Source organism: Centrocercus urophasianus, unplaced genomic scaffold, assembly GCF_019232065.1.
Source record: "Centrocercus urophasianus isolate 14NV4802_14NV808 unplaced genomic scaffold, USGS_Curo_1.0 seq_14, whole genome shotgun sequence".
Taxonomy (NCBI): domain Eukaryota; kingdom Metazoa; phylum Chordata; class Aves; order Galliformes; family Phasianidae; genus Centrocercus; species Centrocercus urophasianus.
Window position 1 is genome coordinate 7,692,360 of NW_024884586.1, and position 22,013 is coordinate 7,714,372.

Here is a 22,013-nt window from a genome sequence, read left to right on the forward strand (position 1 = left end):
GAAATGGAACTCAAAACAGGTGTGTGATACATACGGAGTGGTAGCCGATACACAGAGCTTACTGCACACACCGGTCAGAACCTCTGTCCCTCCTCTTTGCCCCTGACTCTGGCTAAGGCACACATCAGCTGCAGCCATCCTTGCAGAAGGAGGGAGTTAAGGGAGAGTGATGCCATGTTGGCATCTGGCCTCCTCCCCTGGCCTGGATGGTTAAGCTGCTCAGCATCCGCTCGGGGTTTCATAGCACATAGCGCCAAGAGGAAAACGTGACCTCAACTCGGTGCTTAATTTGTGAATAGCTATAGCAAAAATTTCAGAAAGGCCTGGAAAATTCATTTATCTGGGAAGAGATGATATTTCCCATCAGTCTTAATGCTTCTCCTGCAACATCCCTCATGCTGTCAAAGACAGCTTGATAATTAAGATTTCTGTCATACAGTTACAGCAGTCTTTGACATTAAGTCCCAATTCTGTGAAAGGGTATGGGGAGAACCATTGTTTGTAAGATACAGCGTAAAAAAAGAAAAAGAAAAAGACAAAGTTCATAATCCAGCATTGAGTTATCAAACATGGGATTATGACTTTTTTTTTTCCCCAAACAATAACATCTAAACATGTAACAGGCATTTTGGGAAACTGTTCATATGGAACCAGCGAACAGCAGTACACAGACTTGAGAAGACAGAAGCCTTTTCAAGGCACAGTTGCACGTAAAAGTCACTTTTAAAACAAAATGAACATCCTTACAAAGTATTGCTGTTAACACCTCAGACTGCAAGTACTGGCAGACTTTTAAAAATAGACATTATCACTCAAGCTCTTTACCTTTGGTCTGCATTCATGTTCTGATTTTTTACAAATTATTAACTATCATGAAACATTCATCATCTTCATTACTACTATTATTATCCATTCTGAATATTTAGAAGCTCTAGTCAGGCAACATCCAGACATGCCACTGTCCCACATGTCAGGTAAGCACAAGCAGCAGTACTGAGTTCACTTTCTGGGTTTGATGGATTAACACAATGCTGCCCTGTTTCTAACTTGCTGAGATGTATTTAAAGTGATGTTTAAAATTGTTTCCATCAGAGCTTTCTACTTGAAGAACTTAGGGTTAGGCCATTAAAATTAAAAGAAAATCACTGCATCAAAAAGTTTGTATTACTGTTAGAGTTGTAAAGTTAAAATTAAGTTTGACATTTTGGTTCATACTGATCACTAACAAGAAGGAAAAGGGAAAAGATGAAGAAAGTGCTCAATTTATGAAAGTCACTACCAGCATCTGACTACTAATCATTTGCAAATGACTTCAAATGATAAAAGTCAAAAACTGTTGATTGCAAACATTTCCGTGCAATTTTTAAATCATTTGTGCATGACTATTTGAGAAACAAATTTGAAAGCAACAAGTCAAATTAAACTCCCACTTAAGCCATTACTAATCTGAATGGGCACCCTTAATTACCACATTTCTAGTAACATAACAAAGAACGAGATCATGTCTGTCTTTCAGCCGGTGCAATAGGGAAAGCCATTAGCAAGATCCTGTGAGATTTAACAACCCTTAGTTGCCACTGAATTCAATTTCTCATAGAACTTTACCTAAGCAGTGCATACAGTGAAATGTGCATTTGATTTTTAAAGTATATTCTCCTTTCAATAATCTAAGATGCTATTAGAACATAGGTAAGGACTTTAAAAATTTTTTTATTCCAACATTACCTTCTAAGCCACAAATCTGACCTACCTTAAAATGGTTATGAACTGTGGAAAATGCCATCTGGCTGCTAAATCCCTTTGAAGACTATTTAATCAACTGCCTATTAAGTAATAATGTTAAGATACAGCAACTATGGAACAGATCTTGTCATCCTTATTCTTTGATGTAGTCCTACTGAGATGTCAGAAATTGATCCCAAGAGATCAATTAAAGATCGGGTCTAAGGTTTGCAGCTCTGGATGCTTATTTTATGCTCTTTCTCAGTACATTCTGCAGTGGTATGAGAATTCTCAGATATCTGCTTTATCCCACTGCCATTCAAGAGGTACAGAAACAAGGAAAGAAAGGAAATGGATCTTCACTGGTTCCTGGTACACTAAAGACAAGCAAGACTGCAAACATATTTGCAGTCAGTTGCAAAACAGGGGAACCTAGAATATGTTTCAGAAAACAATCAAGCGAGGAGTTGGAAGCTTTACTAGCCTGTAAACTTAAACCTGATTGTCTTTATAGTATACACCTTACTGGGGATTGACAATTCCCTCAATTAATTTACTTTTTACTCTCCCTTTAAATTTGCTGCTCCTCAAATTTCTGAAAATGATTTTGTTTGAGTTTCTAATCCAAGCTACTCTGTGGCAAACTGAATTAAGTTGATTGTAGCCAGCATGGCTTGATGCTCTGCTGTGGCTTGATTGAAAGTAGCTGTGAAACAGTTTCTGATACATGGTCTGAAATCATGTCATATACAGACCTCAGCTGGAAATAGCAGTGTTTAGTCATAACAGTGTTATTTAATGCACTTCTGAGATTGAAAAAGGACAGGGGCACAGTGAGATCCCTGAGGTACCTCTAATAGTGCAGGGAAAATGTATGGAAAATTCTCAGCTTGGATTTGTAGACATCATTTCCCTCACCACTCATGAAAATTTACAAGCTGCGAAGGAAAACCAAAACATCCCAGCTAAGAGCCATGGCTCTGCAGCAACAGATGTTGAAAAGCATCAAGCATGTGTGAGTGAACTGGACCAACGGATCTTGAAGCAGAACCACTTACCCTTGGACTGCTGAGAGGACTGGTGGAGAGCCCAGATGAAGCGCCGCTGATTGACCGAGACCTGAATGGACACAACAAGAAAAAGGCCCTCAGAAAATGTAAACAAGAAATAACCCTGAACACCAGCCACTGCAGGCACAGGCATGATGTGAGGAGAAGGAAGGAGACTGTCACTGGAAAAGCATGACTCTTTCCTCTCATTACTGTCCCACTCTCACAGCAAAACTCTAAGAAATGCTGCTTGCTCAAGGAGGAAGCTATAATCCCTTCTCATTACAGGAGTTGCTACCTTCTTTTTTCAAAAAGGACCGTCAAGATGCATGCTGGTGCTGAGGACTCTCTCCTACACAGTGCTGGGGGTCACATAATGAGATGCTCTGTCACAAAGAACATAGGAAGCCACTGTGTGCATAAGGCAAAAAGGAAGGGAGTTCCTCCACATATTAAGGAAAAAAGCAAGCCTTTGGGACCAAGATACATAATTGTTACCTATGCAGTGACTTTCCCCCATTGAAATCAAAGTTCACACTCTCTCAAGCTTCCCCAACTCCTCACTGATGGATTTCACTGCTCTGTTCCCCAGTAAGATTTACTTCTGTTGCATTAAACAAGCCAGGTTTTGTTTATGAATAACTAGTTCTGCTGTTATTGATAACTTCACCAATGGCAGGATAACTGCCCAGGTGTCCTCCAAAAAAAAAGCCAATCAATAGAGAATCAACTGCTTTACTTGCTGACAAGGCCACCTGCGCTGTAATGCTCTTATGCTCTCCAGCAAAGGCCATCTAATGAAACTGTGTGCTGTAGACAACAAAACATATGAATGTGCTATATTAAAACATGCTGAAAAGGCACAGGCCAAATAAACAAACATTTCGGCAGAACAACTTTCCAGAAGGAGAGCTGCCCATCATGAGAAAAACTTCCATATGACTCAAACTGAGTAAGCCCCAGAGATAGCTTTAAACAAAAGAAAGTTGACTTGAAGACTGAAACATCTTACAGCAGAGAACTTGGCTAAGAACCTAGCTGGTCAACAACTGCCAAGCAACATGCCAATTTAGTCTGTCTACCAATGTTTCACCTATACTAAGAGCAATGAAAGCAATTATTTGCCTTCAAGTAATGTATGTGAAAAGGTAAAATCTTGTAGATGCTTGTAAAGCTGATTACATGTGTGCATGTGTATATACATGTACTTAGAATTGATATGGGTCGGTTAGTATCAACTTGTACATAAGGGAATATAAAAGAAATTTAGGCCATTAATTGTCTCTGATTACCAAACTTTTAAATCTGTTTTAGAAGAATCAAAATATCTGTTTCTGAAATGGACTCCTAGAAATACATTCCTAAATAAATTTGAGTATTAAAATTGCTAAAAAATATGTAAACTGCATAACAGGAGGCTGTTCCAGAGAAAGAGTAAGTTAACACTGAACACAGTGGTAGATCTTATTCTCTCTTTATCCTCTGCATGGTTTTCCTTCTATCTCTTTCCAGTTTGTCCATCACAGGTAGGTAAAATGCAGAAGCCCAGACTTGGCATGCTTTTTTTTTTTCTTCTTTTTTTTCCAAATTAAATCTAAATTTGCACCATGAAAAACTGGGGCACTCATTTACGCAGAATCTCCCTCCTTGTACCCTGCCACAGTCTGCCCATGACAGTATGGCAGACAAAATCTAGAAGCTCAGTCTTGGCACTTAATTGAACATAAATTTGCACCATCATAATATGAGGTGCTCATAAAGGTTTATGCAAAGTAGCTTTAAAGGGAGAACTGTCTGCTCTGCTTTCAATAGGCCATTTTGTGTGCCTGTTCTATAACTGAAATAGCTGAGTGCAACGCAGATGTGTCGTGCATATGGGAAGTTTGGTTAAAATCTTCCTTGTATGAGTCATCAGCAAAAGCTTATTCCAAACCATAAATTACAAGACAAGCCTATAAATTACCTTGCACAAGATTTGTGAGGCATTTAGGTGCCCAAAGATGCAGTTAAACACCTGTTTAGGAGTTTAACCACCACTAGGAGATGTTCCCACCAATATTTAATTATGGTGGGAAAGTCCTCTCTGACACTCACCTGAATTCCAGGATACTTGATTAAAAGTTCCAATCTGCTATTTCCTCTTTGCAATCAGATGTTTCCAAGTCCTGAATTCTCCCCTCCCAACCCCACTGCCTTCTATTTTTTTACAAAAATGATCACACACATGGAGGACAAAACACGGCAGTCCCGCCCTCCCAACTCCCAGTTCCTTATTGGAAGCAATATTTGAAAAAAGAGTTGTTGTGTACTGTGTTTTCATCCAGCCTAGGAGCCTGAGGTAGGGGACAGAAGAGAGAGTTAGTGTGATATCCTCCTAGAAATGCATTTACTATCCACATGATTGCTATCAAACAAATTTTATTTCTGTTGCTGATTTACATGCAAAAATATATAAGACGTAGGTCTTAGGTCTTATAGCAAATCTTAGTTTGTCCACACTGGAAATTGTATAGAGGAGCAGTAGGAAGAGCTTAAAGAACCCTGGGTTAATTTTAAGTGCTGGGGTGAAAAGAGAGTTGTACATTATCAAAACTTTTCCCTTTTACAAGAACATGTTGATATGGAATATAACAGCCAAACTGAGAATTTCTTCCTTGCATCTTCTGCAATTTAATAAATCCTGCAGAATTTACCTTTACAAATGTGACACAGTTTCCAAGCTGGCTATAAGAACTCAGAACAGCAGCAGTTTCTATACTCCAGTACAAAAATGCCAACAAGCAAAAATGAGAGATTTTTCCTCCCATCGAGATCACCCTAGCTAGGAAATGCTGGAATTCATTTTAAAACAAACAAACAAACAAACAAACGCACTGCTCCTGTATCTCAGAGTCAGGTGGACAGAACTGGGACAGGGCCAAAAGAAAGTAATGAAAAAGGTGCATTATGCTGAAATGCTGCAATGAGAACAGAGAGAATTTACATCTGTATCCCCCTCACCAGAAAATAAAGGTATGAAGCTGTACAGGCAGCACATTAGTATGGCAGACCCTGGATGATGTTACATGTGGAAAAAGGAGAAAAATATGAAATCATCTTACATTCTTATGGCTACACACTAAGCATATTTAACAGGAGATATCTATTAGTGAGTAAACTCCTCAGAGGTTACTCTGCAAGCATTAAATGTCATTGGAAGTATGAAATCTGTAGTTATTCCAATAGCTTACTACTGCACGCAACAATCTAGGAATCTATGAACATTGTGTGTGACTCATTTTGCTCTGTGTTTTGCACTGCTGTCTGCTTGGGCATTAACTCAATGGAAGCCATCAAAAAGTTGTTGAAAAAAGAGCATTCCCTCAAACACAACTGCCACATTAGGGACCCAAGAGGAGACTCAAGTCCCATCAATAGTGACACAATTGGTTTGTCAAACATGGAGGGAGGAAATGAAAATAAATAAATCCATCTTTAGGGATCTAGACGCAAGTTCTAGGTAGTGGCAGCCACAGAGAGCACTCTAAACATATGGTGGGTACTGAAATCATCGTGGGCTATTCCTCCCATCTCAAAGACAGACAATAAGCAGGAGACATCTGAGCTATGAAAGAAAGAGGCCAAGCACTGAAAAGAAATGAGCATGTGCGGGCTGTAGCTCATATATGCGATGCCTTTATACCTTATTCAATCTATTTGATACTTCAATTGCAAGGACCTTTGTTTTAAAGCATGTTTTTACTCATTTTAGTCAGCTGCTACAACGTAAGGCCCAATTTGTGTTAGATCAGTTGGTCTCTTACTGGTAAATCCAAGGAGCTGGAATCCAATTTCCAGCTGGTTTAAGAGAACTGCCGTTTCTTGTGAGCTCTAAGAACCCAGGGCTGAAGCCTGACACTGTTGAGGTGTAAGCACAAGAAGGAAGAAAAAGCAGCTGATCTGCTAACCACAGTACACATATAGCACAGTGCAGAGCACCTCTACATAGCCCTTCACTCAGAGTAATTTTCAAGTGCTTTGAACAGTGCATCACCTAGTATACACCAATAAAGTGCATAGGCTTTGCAGCCAGCATTAAACATTTGGGTCAGATTTGGCATTTGTTTCATCTTTGAATAACCACCTCACAGAAATTTTTCCTACAATAAAAAGTGAGTTTGGTACCTTGTTGCAGTCCCAGCAGAACTTGCTTTCATAGCACAGTTTTACTAGGATGCTGAATACAGTCTTTTAGCTGGTCAAGCTGGAGCCATGCTTCCAAGAAGGAGAGCCTGCAGCATGCATGCAGCGTGCAGTAATGCATCTGACTTGTGCCCCTGGGTGAAATGCCTTCAAAATTTTGAGTTGGTTTGATTCTGTGCATAGTTTTGTAAGGTATAGCCAAAATATCCGGCCAATTTTTGTTTGTTTAAAGCATAAGTTGGGTGGCATTTGATACTCCTCTTTGCTTGATCACTCAAGTAAAAACAAAAAATTGTAAAGTGCAGTTTGGGGTATGAAACCCCTGAAAACTACCCAAATTAATAAGCAGTAGTGAACATTCAGGCACTGTGTATTACATTTCATCACTTCTGTTCTTGGGTGTCCAAAAAATGCAAACTGTAGTTCCTTGCTTCCTGGTGCTGAGTAAGAATAGACTACTTCTAATGCTATTCTGTCTTACAGTCCCAACTGTCCAAACAATACCAACCTTAACGTCTCAACATACTTCTGCTTATGTCAGAAGTTCTACTCATAGTAATTCTCTTTGGGAAGATGAAGCCCTTACAAAAAGCACGCAGTGATTTTTGACTGCAGGTGTTGATAACACACCTCTTCTTCTTCCTTCCAGCACACAAGGAAGGTGATGTTAAACAGCCTTAACTGGCCAATCATACTGCATGATAATCATTTATAAATGGTTTAGAAAGAATTAATAAATTGTAAAGCATGTTATAAACATGCTGTATTAATATAAATATTACTGGTGCTAATTAGCCCTCTCAGTTTGTACCTTCTCATAAGCTTTTACTGTAGTTTGTAGTGATCTATTACAACATTTTAATTAAATCATTTATTAATAAATGTTCCCCTTATGTTAAGAATTTATAAATGGAAATCTAATTTAAAGTGGGACTGCATTTCTAATTGTACCTCTGTTCTCTTTATTGAAAATTGAAAATAAAGAGCTTTGAACATATATCTTGTTTAGGACCATCTGCTCACCTCCTAAGAAAATCTATACTCAAAAGAGAGAAAATACCCAGTACTTTTTTTAATAACACAGATGGGACTGAGCTTTATTTTTATTTTAGAAAAAAAAAAAGGAAAAAAAAAAAGAAAGAGAAAAGGATAAATTAGGATCAAAGTTAACTGGAAGGTATCAAGAAGATACAAAAAGAGAAGGGGGAGATATTCTCAGGTATTTTGGTACCTACACAGTGTCTGAGATTAGTTCTGTGTGCTCACAGACATTGAAACATACAGACAAGAGAACAAAAAAGAACCCCAAACTAAGCTATATGGAGTGTAACTCCAACTTAAAAGCACACAAACACACACAAAAGCACCAAAAATGCTTCTTCCCACATCTCTCTCTATCTCCCTGCTGAGAAGTCTCATTCTCTGAACTGTATCCACTTGTATTGTATTTGTAAAGTGCAAATGAGAAATTTCTCTACGAGTCATAACAGGTCCCACAACAGGAATAATCCAAAACTAGAGCTTACCCCAATGGATCAGCACTCGCCATCCTTGGAAAGAGAAAATGAAGAGAGAAGGCAAAGAGAGAAAGAGAAAGAGGGGGATGTGGAAGCAGGTGGAGAGAAGAGTAGGAAAAGCAGAGTGAAATACTGTTCGGAGAACTGCACGGTCATAATTATTGCCACAGGTGCCTACATCTTCAGAAACCAGGAACACGAGGGGGACAGTTTGATTCACTAGAAAATAACTTCTGTCCTGCTCACAATAATGCAGACACACCCAACTTTGGCACTGGGGAATATGGAGAGGGACATTCTAAGGCTGTAAAAAAACCTTTCCAGCCAAATCCCAATGAGAGCAGTCAGCAGAGCAACGGGGATCAGATGTTATGCTGAATTTCTTTTCTGACTCTGACATAAGTCACAGTTACAACAAACTGTTATAAAGGAAATTGTCTCCTTTTTGTCTCCTTTTTGCTCAATGTAGTGTCCCTCTGTCCCCCAAGCTGGCCTGGTAAGAAGTACTTTTTTTGCCATGAATGAACTGTGAAACTTATTGGTTATTAAAGCATGCATTTCTGAGCCAGCTTGGGAGCCCAGGGTACAAGACTGTAGCTCAAGCTATGATTCTGCTTTGTTACTGGCTTATTAGTCATGATGGTCTTAGAGTCAGGAATTCAGATCACCTAGAGCATACCAGCTCAGCAACCCAGCACTTATCTCTGTGGATGCTATCTTGTGCTCCAGGATCTCATTTTTCATTTAAAATAAATTCAGACTCTGGCTCTTAAAGGTTGCAAGGGAAATCTTTCAAATGTGAACAGAGAATAAATCAATGCTGTGCTGAAAAGAGTCCGAAACAGCAGCTTTAAAGGCAGAATGAATATCTGACACATTGACTTTGATGCCAAGGGACAATCAAAAACTTCAAGATTCTTTTTTTCACCAGTAACCAAAGCACTCAAAATAGGAAAGAATAGTCAGGTTATCAAGCTTTTAGGGGTGAGGGTACAGAAACTCAAGAAAGCATCACCACTTTTTCAGATTAACAAAGATTAATTAGGAATAAAGAACACCTGGTGTGTTATTAAACCAAATAATTTTCAAGGCAGATGCTGTGATTTTTTCCTCTCTGTCTCTTTTTTTTTTTTTTTCTCTCTCTCCATTTTCAGTAACAGGCTCCCAAGCTGCCAGAGTTACCTCTGGCTGGGTGAGGAAAATCCATTTTCCACAAGACGGTCACCAACAGAAATGCCAAATTTAATATATGCCCAGTAGATTTCACAGTTTCCTGCTCAGTGCAACTAGCCATGCTTCCGAATACAAGAACATTGCAAATGCTGGGCTAGGCAACACAAGGTACTTTTGAGGAAAGTTAAAATTAAAACACAGAACAGAAAGAAAAAGTTGTGCTATGCATCAATAGAGAAGTGGAAAGAAGCATTATAGTAAGCTCTTTTTCATGTGCTTGAGTGATACTCCATTTGTACTTTGGCGTGGGGTGCAAATTTGGTTAAGATCTCATTCTTATATATACAAATACATATACATTGTATATATTTAGGGATGAATGCTGTCCTCAATTGGACCAGTACAAATCTACCTGCAGTGATGAACTGAGAAGAACAAATTGACACCCATTGTATAATGGAACGTGTGTGTATATTTATACAGCAAATACACCCATACCCAAACATGCAGAATATTAAAATGTAAATAGAATGGGTGCAATAAAGTTGATTCATTTTTCTTTCAAGTCATTTTCCCAACGGGGAAGGCACTTAGGAGGTTAACAAAGAGAATGGAAAGCAAGTTGACAATAGGGAAAAGGAAGAGGCAAATGAGGTTCAAAAAAAATTGACAATCCCAGGACACAATAGACCCAGAAGCGCAGACATGTGCATTCCCTACAATACTGAAGCAAGTGAACTACGGAGCTGCAGCAACCCAGATACAGAAGAAGAGAAGCGCTGAAAGAGGGGGTGAAAGTCAGAAAGAAAGAAAGAGAAAGGGACAGTGGCCTCAGCTACTAAGACAACCATGTGCATCTAGAGGGAAGGGACCCTTAAAGATGCAGTATTCCTTTAAAAAAGACGTCATAAAGTTGGATAATTAAATGCTGAACAAAAATTTAATGGCCATCAGGATTAGTTGTCCTCATTTGGCTGGGGATCTCTTCACTGCCTATCCCTTCCCTTCTCGTAGCTGTACACAGATGTAAAATTCAGTTCCTCTAATTTTCATGCCACTGAGGTCCCTCATCCTAACTGCTAACAGGGAGAGGGAGGTGAGAGAACAGTGAATGTGATCTTTCAAAAATCAGCCTGGCCTTTCAGTGAGGAGGGGCCACAAGTGATCCTTGTGACTGCCCTACCTTTCTCCTGTACTCTGAAAAAAAAATACCTTTGAGAGGGAGCACAAAGCACCTGCATGTACGTAAGGAGTTCCCCCAGTGGCTACTGAAGAGTCACCGCCTCTGCTCCTAACACAGCCTAACAGCTGCTAGAGAAGTACAGAGGGATGATGACATCTGAAGGACCCTGCTCAAACCATAGATGTAAAGGCACCTCTCTTACTGAACCTGATTTTTGATTACTGTGAAAGAGCTAGTCTTTGGAGTAGTTTCACACTAAATGCTAATACAAGAAGTGACACATTCAAGAATACAATCTACATACAGGGGGAATCGGAGAGAGGAACATGTATCAGTCTGAGGAAAACTCATCCACTAAAGCCTACGTAACCACTATTCTTTTATGGCTATGAAACTATGAGTTTTCTAATGGTTTGGGTACAATTCTTGTACTTAGGTTGCCATCTTAAAGGTGCCTTACATACATGATGGACAATCAGGTGAGTGCAAGGTATTCGAACTTCACTGTGGCATGTTCAAGGTTTGAAACACTGCTCACAAAGGACTCAGTGTGCAAAAGGCCAAAACAGAGACTGTCTTTACATCCTGTAAGTCTTCCTTAGCTTAAACACCGCTTTTATCTTTAAGCAGAAAGGCTATAAAAGGAAAAATGGAAAGAAAAATGGCTAGCTGAGTCCTCAGGCTGGTTCCTTTAAGGAATTCACCACTTCTTTTGAATCATATGGAACTAAGTATTTAGCTGCCGATTTTGGATAGGCTGTTTGTTCAAAACGTATGAACATTACATTACGATGAAGAATTATCCACTGGGATGACAGCTTTTGACATCAGAGAAGAATTCTCTTACTCTAAGACCAGAATTTTAGGAATTCTACGTCCACCAACAACCTCATCGTAAGTCTGGGGTGCCACATGAGACCTTAAATCTAATGAACTGTATGTCTTCCACTGTGCCTCTATTCATAGTTGGGAGTTACTCTTTTTCTTACTCTTCAGCATCTGTTAGACTATCAGACTGGAATCATTCTCCAAAAGCCCCCTCTTTCAATCACCTTTTCCTCGTGTTCTCTGATGCAGCCAGGACAGTCTTAAAGAGTTTGTCCCTTACCTAGAGGTACTTAATTTTTTGCTCAAATCAGACAGGATTCTCAACATTTCCTACTATTGCTCTTGCTGACTTGGTTGTACTGCTGTTTCTAGTGCTGAGAATGGAGCACTCCTGGCTCTCCTAGCTCCAGCCTTTCCCAGAGCAGTTCTAGCAAATACATATTCTAGCTTAGGCATCCTAACTCATGGCAGAACTGAACTAGTAGCAACACGATAACATTGTAGTGGGGAAAATAGTATAGTCACAGGCTGCATTGGGGATAGCCTCAAATGTAAGGCATTGTACAAAACTGTATGTAGTGGGGCCAGTAAATATCCCACTCTCTTTGTTTCTTTCTAAGAAGGAACAGCTATGTCCCCATACAGAGAAGGTAAGTACTGCATCTTTAAGGTCTAAGCAGTGAGGTAGAGGAGAGGAACATATTGTCAGTGTTTATATACCTTTCTTCTTTGTTGAATTTGGGATTGGCTTCAGAGATATCCAGGCTTTTACTGAACATTGTTTTACTATGGCAGGAACAAAGCGAGAAAACAGAGTTACTAGTGTGGACATTTATAAAAGAGAGTCACCTGAAGCAATGCTGGACACCCAGCCCCCCAACCCATCCTCCCCTTTTTAAGCAATGTTCTGAAAAGTTTCTTTTACTTTACAGCTATGGGCTAGGCCTACAGAGAGCTGAAGTTCATTATCTCCCCTTGACTTCTGAGGTCTAAGACGACTTCCCCCAAACATACTTGTAAACCCTGCTCTTCTTTATCTAGTTGAAAACCCAGATACAATCTACTTTTATCACACTGTCCAGGGCATACAGAACATGCCTGAAGGCACAAATAGCAAAAGCACACATTACTCAGATTTCTCTAGAAGATCTCAACAGTAAGCACAACTTGGGAAAGGGTTTGAATTAGGCCATTAGGCCCCTGTACCACTTACTCCCAACTCTCTTTCCCATATCTTAGGTCTGAATTCCTGAAGCTTAAAAGCAAAATTCCTTATGCTTTGCTAAAAGGGAAGTTCTCCATGATATGCTTCACTGTTTCACAGAACACAGCTTCCTAATGTTAGCTGATTTTTCACACAAGCCGTCTACTTCAATAACCAGAAAAAAAAATGAATAAAGCCCATTTTAGAACAGGTTTTGGATTTTTCCAGTAGAGCTGCTGAAAATTTCTGGTATATCCCCACAGGATTCTTATTCCCACAGAATTCTCCTTTATCTGTATGATTTTGGCCCAAGGGATTGAATTAGCTGGTATTAAAGTAAGCTCAGAATCTACCTCTTTTCTTTTGATAATACAATGAAATAGCACAAAAGCAGAATCAAGTAAGATGCCACTATGAACCTGCTAGGTGGACAACTAGCAGGGAAAACCAAGTATCAGGTGTCTGTGCACACTAATTTTGTCATTCACAGTCAAAGATCCACTGGAGACCACTTGCAGAGGTCAGCACAAATATTTCAGGTTGTCAGCAAGCTCAAAAAGCAGTGTTTGCATTGAATTCTTCCTATACATTATTCAGAACTAAGCCACTAACTGTCTATGTTTTTCACCTAACACTTTCTCAGACTGCTTGGCTCAAAGCTGCCAAGTTTCAAATATCAGTAGAAAGATGTGCCCTTAAACAAGCCCAGACCAAATGCTTGTAGAGTCCCCACTTGGTTACCAAAAGCAAGCTCATCACACAGACACATAAAATCAGAAGTTATAACATGAATCCCCTTTCTGCAACAAAACATCTGCTTATTACTGGGAAAAAGGACATGGGACTAAATCATGACACATGGGTGTGTTCTGCTCATGGTCAGAAGAGTCTGCCCACTGGTTATCTGAAGAAAGAAGCAATAGCACTGTGTCTCCAGATGTTTGTACTGGCCATTTGTGTCTAAACGGGAGGCCTGTTTCCACAGTCCACCTCCCTGTCCTCCTAGTATTATAGGATAAAAGCACTAAGCAGTCTTCTATCCAGACCAAAGAATGTCATTCTTAAAAAAAGCATCCAATCCTGGGATCTAATATCTAGCACTGTAAAATCCACTCTCAGTGGGTCATTTCATGGAAAATAATATGCTGCTGGCCACTAAAAATCTTTCAGTCCTGGAGGAAGGCACTTGTCTTTTTGTTACTGACTGCTCTGACAGATGGTGCCCCATCAGCAATGCATCGTCCCCAGACAATCCCTATGCAGTGGTGTTTGTTAATGAAGCCAGTTCATGTTATAAAAGACTGTGCTGCCAGCAACACAATATGTGCCATTGTCATCTGTGGAAGTGGAATGGTATGAGTTATGGAAGCTCAGACATGGAGTAAAATACTATCTTCCCATCAACCCCTTCCAAAACAAGCACTGCCAAGCTCATCATCATCAATCATGGTGTTATTACATCCCTTCCTCCACCCTCAATCACACCCTGTGTCCAACCATGTGTTGTGTGGTATGCATTTCCCTGCATCTCTTTTGTGGCTGGAAGGTTTTACTTCCTCCTTAAAGCCAAAATTCTTCTTACTCCTGTCACCTGGATATGTACCTCCAGCGCTGTGCACTCATCTCAGACCTTTGACTTCCAATGATTTCTCATCCAGAATTAAGTGAGATATTTAAAAGCAAAAGTATAATGAGACACAGTTTTGCTTCTTCGGCATTTCCAAATTCAAAGGCAAAGCTGAGAGATGGAAGGTTTCAGTCCTTAGAAAATCTCAGAATCAATCAAATACATTCTAGGCTGGTGGAACAAGACTAGATTATTATCTTCAATTGTTCATCTCACTGCTTCCTATTTCTCTTGCCCAGTTGGACAGTTACTGCAAACAGCTGCAGAGTACAACTCACAGGCAGCTTTGGGGTGGGGGAAAGTGATTCACCTCTGTCTGGCTCCTCTCTGGGCAATTTATGGCTCGTACATCTACCAGGTACTAGATTAAATACAGAAAGTTGAATAAGGAGTAAGCAACTGCTTGTCAGTGTCATCTTCATCCTTATCACTTTGAGGCCTACCAGGAACATTTAAGAGTACACGCTGACCTGAACATTTCCTTAACCCAAACATTAGATATCAAAACAAAGCACACACTCAAAGTCAGGTTTTCCAACCTACACTACAGTGAAAAATCTTTCTGGCAGTCTACCTCAAGACCATATATCCAGGCTGTAATAAGTCCTGGAAAGATCCTGAAAATCACTTTCTCCTCACTGTAGGCAGAAAGTCAACAGTTGCCAGCAAAACTTTCTAGCAATTCTAGGGGCCTCTGGACTGGAAATTATTCCATTTCATCCAGTTTCACTTTATCCAGTTTTCAGTCAGCACAGGGAGTTTCTGAGCAGGCACAACAGGCTCATTTTGAGCAGATCTTAATAGCTAGACAAAAATAATCACGTCATAAAGCTGAAACAGAAGTTATAGCATCATCAGCATATATATGCGTGAAGTGTTAAGTGTTCTTTAAGACTGACTGATTTACACAAGCGTAAATCCAAATGCATGTGCTTCCTTTAGGATAGACATAGTGACTGAGGAAGCAACTCCCATGGTTCACATAAGTGAACTTCCACAGTTCACTTATTTCATCACAACCTGCCTTGAGGAAACATCATTTTCTTCTGCTGTCTCTCCACAACGATAATACTTTCAGAGAAAAGAGGTAAAATTACATGAATTTTAACAATTTACAGACATGGTAATTTATGTGGGTCGGATGCATATCAGCCCTGACAGTACATTTCAAAGGTACCCACAGATGCCTGCACAGGGCTTTCCAAACTTCACCTATTCTAACAGTGTAGAGGATGAAGTTCATTCCATTTAACTTCAAGTGCCTAAGAACTTAGCACCTAATCCAAAAGCATCATCATTTAGATTCCTGCCATAGGCTATGGAGACAGAGAAGAACAACTAGAGCTTAATTTATCCCATCTAAGACTGCTGGAACAGCACATACATATCTGAGATCTTCCAAAGACTTCATCTGTCCCCAGTGCCTACAGTGACAGCCTGTATACCTAGCTTAGACTGAATCCCTACATTCTGAACAATTAAAATGAGGTGAGATGAATTTTGCCCAGAGGACACAGCAGTTTCCTGAACAATAGCTGCAAGTGGACAGAAATCTTAAATTCCTGGCAGGACTTCTGTTCCTGTGTGAATAAGCACTGCTGGCTGCCAGATCACATTGTAAGTACGCTTGGAAGTTGTTATGAGTGCTGCTGTGAATAGAAGGGCTCCACAGCTCCTCTGTATGTACGAAATGTAAGAGGGCAACAAACCCAGACAGGAGGGACTCTCAGCTCCCAAGTAAAGGAGGGACCCACCTCTGTCCATGTTGTGCCATTTCAATAGCTCTGCGAGCAGGGACGGGGGAGCCGCCATCTGTCACACTGAGAACCTCCATCGACTTCCTTTCTGGTCGCCGCTTCCCATGCCTGTTCAGCATTGGGGAGTCCACACGCTTCCTGGGGGGATCTTTATGAAAAGAAAACACTGTCAGCTGAATTCGGCTGTGACTTACCTCACACAGGTTGGCTAAATCCTCTCTCAAAGATCTCACTCTCACACTTCCCCTACAGACAGTCATCCTGGAGATGAACATTTGCACTCTCTTCCAAAACTACAAGCATTAAGACGTATGTTGCAATCCATCTGCAGAGAGGAAGAGTATTACTACTGAATGTATGAGCACTGTAAAATAAAGGTATGACCAAAGCACAGACTGCACAAATTACCTTACAAAGCTGATAACAGTAATAACAAGATAATAGCACGGGCTACAGCAGAAGCTATTAGCCAAAGGGTATCCCATCCAGGGATCCTGGATATGTACTCAGGTTTCTTTAGCTTGCTTTCCATGCCCATGCTAGCTAGATTAAATGTAACGCAGGGACAAAAATACACTCTAAATTCAGACTTGTATTAGTCTCTGAAAACATACTCTTATTTTTGCATCTTCAGTATTAGATTTCAGGTTTTCCCTGCTGTGTTACATATTTCTTCCTTCAGCATTACAAATTAAACATTCTGGACTACCTGAGATAAACCTTCGATGAAAGCTACTGAAATCTATCTCAGAGGTCATCATATCGCTTTTACTGCTGTAGTAACTGAAGTGCTTTATTGTATAACATTTCTATGAGGCATCCAAGTGCTACTTTCACTTTGCTGAGTGAAAACCGAGTTATAAGAATGAGATACTTAAAGGCATTTCATTCCTAAAGGCGCAGGCAAACAATTACTGCAGCTCTGAGAAGCGCCTAAATTGCTCTGAAAATAGTCTTTAGATACCAAACTGCATGACAGCAACTGGTCCAAGGTGACTTGCCAAACCATAACACCTCTGTGGTGATAAAGGGAACCAAACAGACTTGTTGAGTTCTTTTAATACTAATATATCTAATGGCATCTGAACAGTAAAAAGGAGTAAAGCAGAAAAATAAATAAGGAAAGATTTTCCTTGCTTTGCTTGGACTATTTGAATTGCCTGCTTGTATTTATAGACATCTTTTTAATTTTATCAGAGAGTGACTACCCTTAAGAAAAAGCATCCTTCATCTCTGCAGTTACAAAGAAGCTCACAGCATCCAGCCCCCCTAGGGCTTTTTTATCTGCCAGGATTCCTTTCTAAAACTCTATCATTACTGCATAGCCAGATTATATTATTTTTATGACTCTGCCCTCCTCAGTCTTGGCCTATTTGCTTTGTTTATTCTCTCTCTCACATCATGGTTTTCAGAATTTGATTCCTTCAAGGCAGGGTTTATTCTTGAAACAATGAGCACGAGCAAGTACAGCCCAAGTGCAAACGATACAGTGATAGCAACTGAACCTATTACCATATAATGTAAGTATTATTTGTATTAATAGTAATAATTGTGTTAAAAATGAGTTAGAGAAGAATAACTGTATCTCACTCTGTTTCAAGCTATGTTCAATAATAGAAAAGTGGTAGAAAACACTAGCAAGAAAAACATACAGTGCATAAAGTTACAGGAAAAACAGAGAGAGATAAACCTAACAACACAGTCGTACTGGGAAACTTCAGCTGCACACATAACCAGTCAAAAGTGACCTGGGACAAGTTCAGACATTTCAAACTCCTGCTCTCCAAACATGTACAAAGAACAAAGGATGATCTATCCTACAGAACAACTATTAAAATGTTTGTTACCTATACAGAGTTGACACAAGATTTACAGAAGGATACCATCAGAGACTATAAAGGAAAGGGGAAGAGTGCAGCTTAAAAAGAAAGAAGTAGGATGAAGATAACACAGACCAAAGAAGAGCAAGATGAAGAAATTAAAAAATAAAAAAAGATGAGTAAGCTCTGACTGTATCAAGGTTAGTTAATAACAGAGTATAAATAATAAGAAGGAAAATGGCAAGAGAAACAGCATATGAAAAGAAAATTTTTAAGGCAAGTTCATCCATGCATGCTCAAAACAAAACACTTTACCAAATGGAAATTTAGCCAAGTGATGCAAAAGTGATGGTTAGGCTAAATACAAAGTGGACAATAGAAACAAGATAAAAAGGAATTGAAGAGGAATGAGCCAAAGATCTGAACAACAGTATTTTGTTGACAGAAAGCTTGAGAGAAGGATAGCAGCCAGAAAGACTATATGGGAATCAGCAGGACAATTAGGAAGGATAAGGATATTGCTAACAAGCTAAATGATACTTTTGTATCAATCTCTGCTGCTCAAGATACTGATTTCCAATCTGTATTTTAAGCTAAGAAAGAGAGGAAATAAGCAAAAGGAGAAGGTGGTGAAGTACATCAATAAATTCAACAACAGCAATTCAGGGTTTGATGGGTTTGATGGAAAATACATCCAAAAGTTTGTACGAATTTGGTAGAGCTTCTAATAGTGGTACTTGATTTCTCTTTAAAACTGGCTACAAACCTATACTATACATGACTGAAGGCAGCAAGTATTGTACATATTTTTCAAAGGCTTTAAGTAAGAAACCACAGGGTACCAAGTCTGTCATCACTGTCAAATCTAAGGATACTAAAACACACACTCATCCTCTCATAAGGACTAAAGTGGTGGCATATAAGAACAGTTGGAGATTTAGCAGCAGTACAGGAATTAAAGATAGGAAAATCTTCAGTGCACACACTTCTGTTCTTGAGTCTCTGGAAATGCTTCACAGAGAAACAAAAAAAAAAACCATTCAAGTCCCAGTCTAGATACATGGTAGTTCTGGAGATGTATTTTCCTCTTACTTCATATCACAAAAGTGAAGACATTCTCAAGGATTTTTACAGGGAAAGAGCCTAGGTAAAAACCCAATCCTAAAGCCGTTCATTTGAAAGGCATAAAACAAAGGTTCAGTTTGTGAGTTTGGATTATGCATGTCATCCTAACATGGCTATTCTGGCTGAATCTCCTTTACTCTGCTCTATTAAGAATCTCCACGTAAGCCTTTTGCTCAAGGAGACATCAGTTGATGCGTATGTATTTTACTGAGAGATTTCTTATTTCCTTGTTTTCAGTTAAAGAAAATAGAACTGGACTCACAAGACAGTTAGGGTGGCCCTCTTCTGACCCTTCGAGAAAGCTTTACATAGCTGAAGCATACAAAACAGATATCAGAAGAGAAAGTGCTAGTCTAATGCAGCCAAATCTTTATTTCTACCCACATCCATCCATTCCATGGTCTAATGTGCAAAGAAGGAGGAAAAGGCAAAATAAAATTAGATTTTTTTTTTTTTTTTTGGCATGAACTCAGGCAATGCACAGTTCTCATGAATGTGGTTTCTTCAAGCTGCTAATATTATATCCATTACCTTTTCCCTGCTCTTCTCTGCTTGTGCAAAGCCATTGCTAATGGCTACCGATGAGATACTCATCAGAAGCATGACTGCTCTTAATTAAAACTTGCCCCATGTTCTCAGAGATACTGCTGTGAACAGAGGAGGTAGAAAGCTCCTGTGGAACACAGAAGACAACTGAAAAACACTCAAAGAATAATGTGCAGAGTCTAAAATGTGCCAATGCAGCACACTGATATATTCAGAGTGATGTTTCCCTGATGGAGAACATCGTCATCCCTTGTACAAAAAAAAAATATCCAGGAGTGGGTAATAGCACTTCTGTTCATCACATACTTTGGCGTGTGGAGGAAAGATGTATGTGATGCATTAAAGGCACAGCTGTGTATTCAGTTACGTGCTGGATATGAAGACTAGCCGCCCTGCTTTTCTTACGACAGAAGCATATACATATTTGAGTTGGAGATTCATGATCTTGATGTGCCTTCCAACCCTGGCCATTATGTGATTCTGTGAAGCACATCTAAGATAAGAGGGTGTCATTACATTGCAGGATAATCTGTGTGAGTCAAAAGCTGATGAGTGAAGTGCAAGATGCCAAATCGCACTGAGCAAGGACTTTTGACTAGATCACCTGTGGCAAGCACATTTATCCCTTTGCCAAGATGCTTGCTGACATGCTCTCTGCAGCTCCATCCAGGTAAGAGTTTAAAAAACTACCAGGTTGACTCAGAATTTCCATTTTACCCCCTCAGATGAGATCTCTCTGTAAAATTACAGGTCCAGTAGCCTGGAACTTTGATAATGTAATAATTCAGTTGAGTATTAACAAACTTACACTTTAATATATCACTGTCCTGTAGGCTTGGGAGATAACAGGCTTTCCAGTTAAAGAGCATTTTGGCACTAGCCTTCAAATGAGTGAAATACAAGACCTACAAATCACAACTCCACTGTATAAAAATGCTATTTCGGGCCACTGATAGACGTGACTAATGCTTTATTAGTTAAACTTCTGTCAGTATGCACAGCACGAGTCACTTACACTGTTAGCTCCTTAGGGGAGCATTTTTCCAGTTGTCTATCTATATTAATGTAGTCCTTGGTGATCAGCTGTATTTTAAAATACTAACAAAGAACAATTCAGGAATAAAATGGTACCACAGGAGCTTTATAAGATATATATAATCTTACTGCGTGTTAAACTTCTAAAATCCTTTTAAGATAATCTAAAAACATGGCATTATAATGTATGTACTATAAACAGGTAAGTGATATTATTCATTCTTCCAACGGAGGATGTGTACACATAGAACTTTGTAGAAATGTAATGAATGGTATAGTCTTACTAATAGAAGCCCAGAAGCATCTCTGCAAGACTGCACATAGATCAGTAATTAGAAAATTGTACCACTAGACTACATTGCTCCTAAACCTCCTCTAATTTCATAAAGGTAGTATAAAGGTAGCTTGTGGGTCTGCATTAAATTTTTTAAGACTTCTGGCTCAAGACCAACACGGATGTTTCTGTGCTGAGACGGATATGTCATGAAAAACAAAGCCTTTGAGTTTAATCACAAAATGCATCTGCCCCCCTTTGGCCACATATTCTCACCAATGGTGTAAACTGTTTCAGGTTTGAGGATATGAGAAGAAAAAGGGCAAAGAAGTACTAGTTGAGATGGGTTCATAGTGACAGAGATCATTTCTTTGGTACCTATTTCATTTCTAGGGGGAAGATCCTCATCTTCATGACTAGGATATCTCTCCTTCCGGTCAAGCAGAAGAAAATAAATCATTTTCTCTTGGTTTTCTCTGAAAAAAACAAAAAGGAAAAAAATCTTTAAATTTGAAGCAGAAAAAATAAGTATGTAAAAAAACCTTTCTTCTCATGCAGTTACAGTTATTCTAAATAAGCTGGAAATAGCCATGTACCAGCTAGCTAGATGCGCAATTCACAAAGCTTTTGAGAGCCTTGCTGTCTCCAACAGAGAGAAGGAAATACAATTCTCCCATTACACATCTGGAGTAGAGGCACAGGACACATGAGGTAATGTATCCACACAAAGTCCACACCAAGAGCAATAAGAAGACAGATCTCCGAGCCCTTAAGAGCTCTTTCCACTATATACCCCTCATAGCACACCAGGAAACACACCAACACTCAGGCATAGCTTGAAACAAGTAACAATTTGCCAACAAAGGCATATCCAACACAAATAACAGCACCGATACCTCTCCATTCAGACTGCATGGCCCACCTTTTCACGAAATGACCACATCTGGCAGCACGAGAAGAGACAGCAACAC

At 39.5% G+C, this 22,013-nt stretch overlaps 1 protein-coding gene across 3 annotated transcripts in view; it reads right to left on the bottom strand.

Annotated features, from left to right (window-relative positions):
* The window catches only part of BRSK2 (BR serine/threonine kinase 2), a 296,293-nt gene that overhangs the window by 29,998 nt on the left and 244,282 nt on the right, over positions 1 to 22,013 (bottom strand). For 2 of the 3 annotated variants that reach the window (XM_042814965.1, XM_042814966.1), the window contains exons 11-13: positions 21,421 to 21,518; positions 16,240 to 16,390; positions 2,781 to 2,841 (exon numbers count right to left, since the gene is read on the bottom strand). In XM_042814965.1, coding sequence (XP_042670899.1) covers positions 2,781 to 2,841; positions 16,240 to 16,390; positions 21,421 to 21,518 — 310 coding nt within the window. Of the gene's footprint in view, positions 1 to 2,780; positions 2,842 to 12,374; positions 12,441 to 16,239; positions 16,391 to 21,420; positions 21,519 to 22,013 lie in introns of all 3 variants that reach the window. The other variant, XM_042814964.1, reaches the window with a different exon arrangement.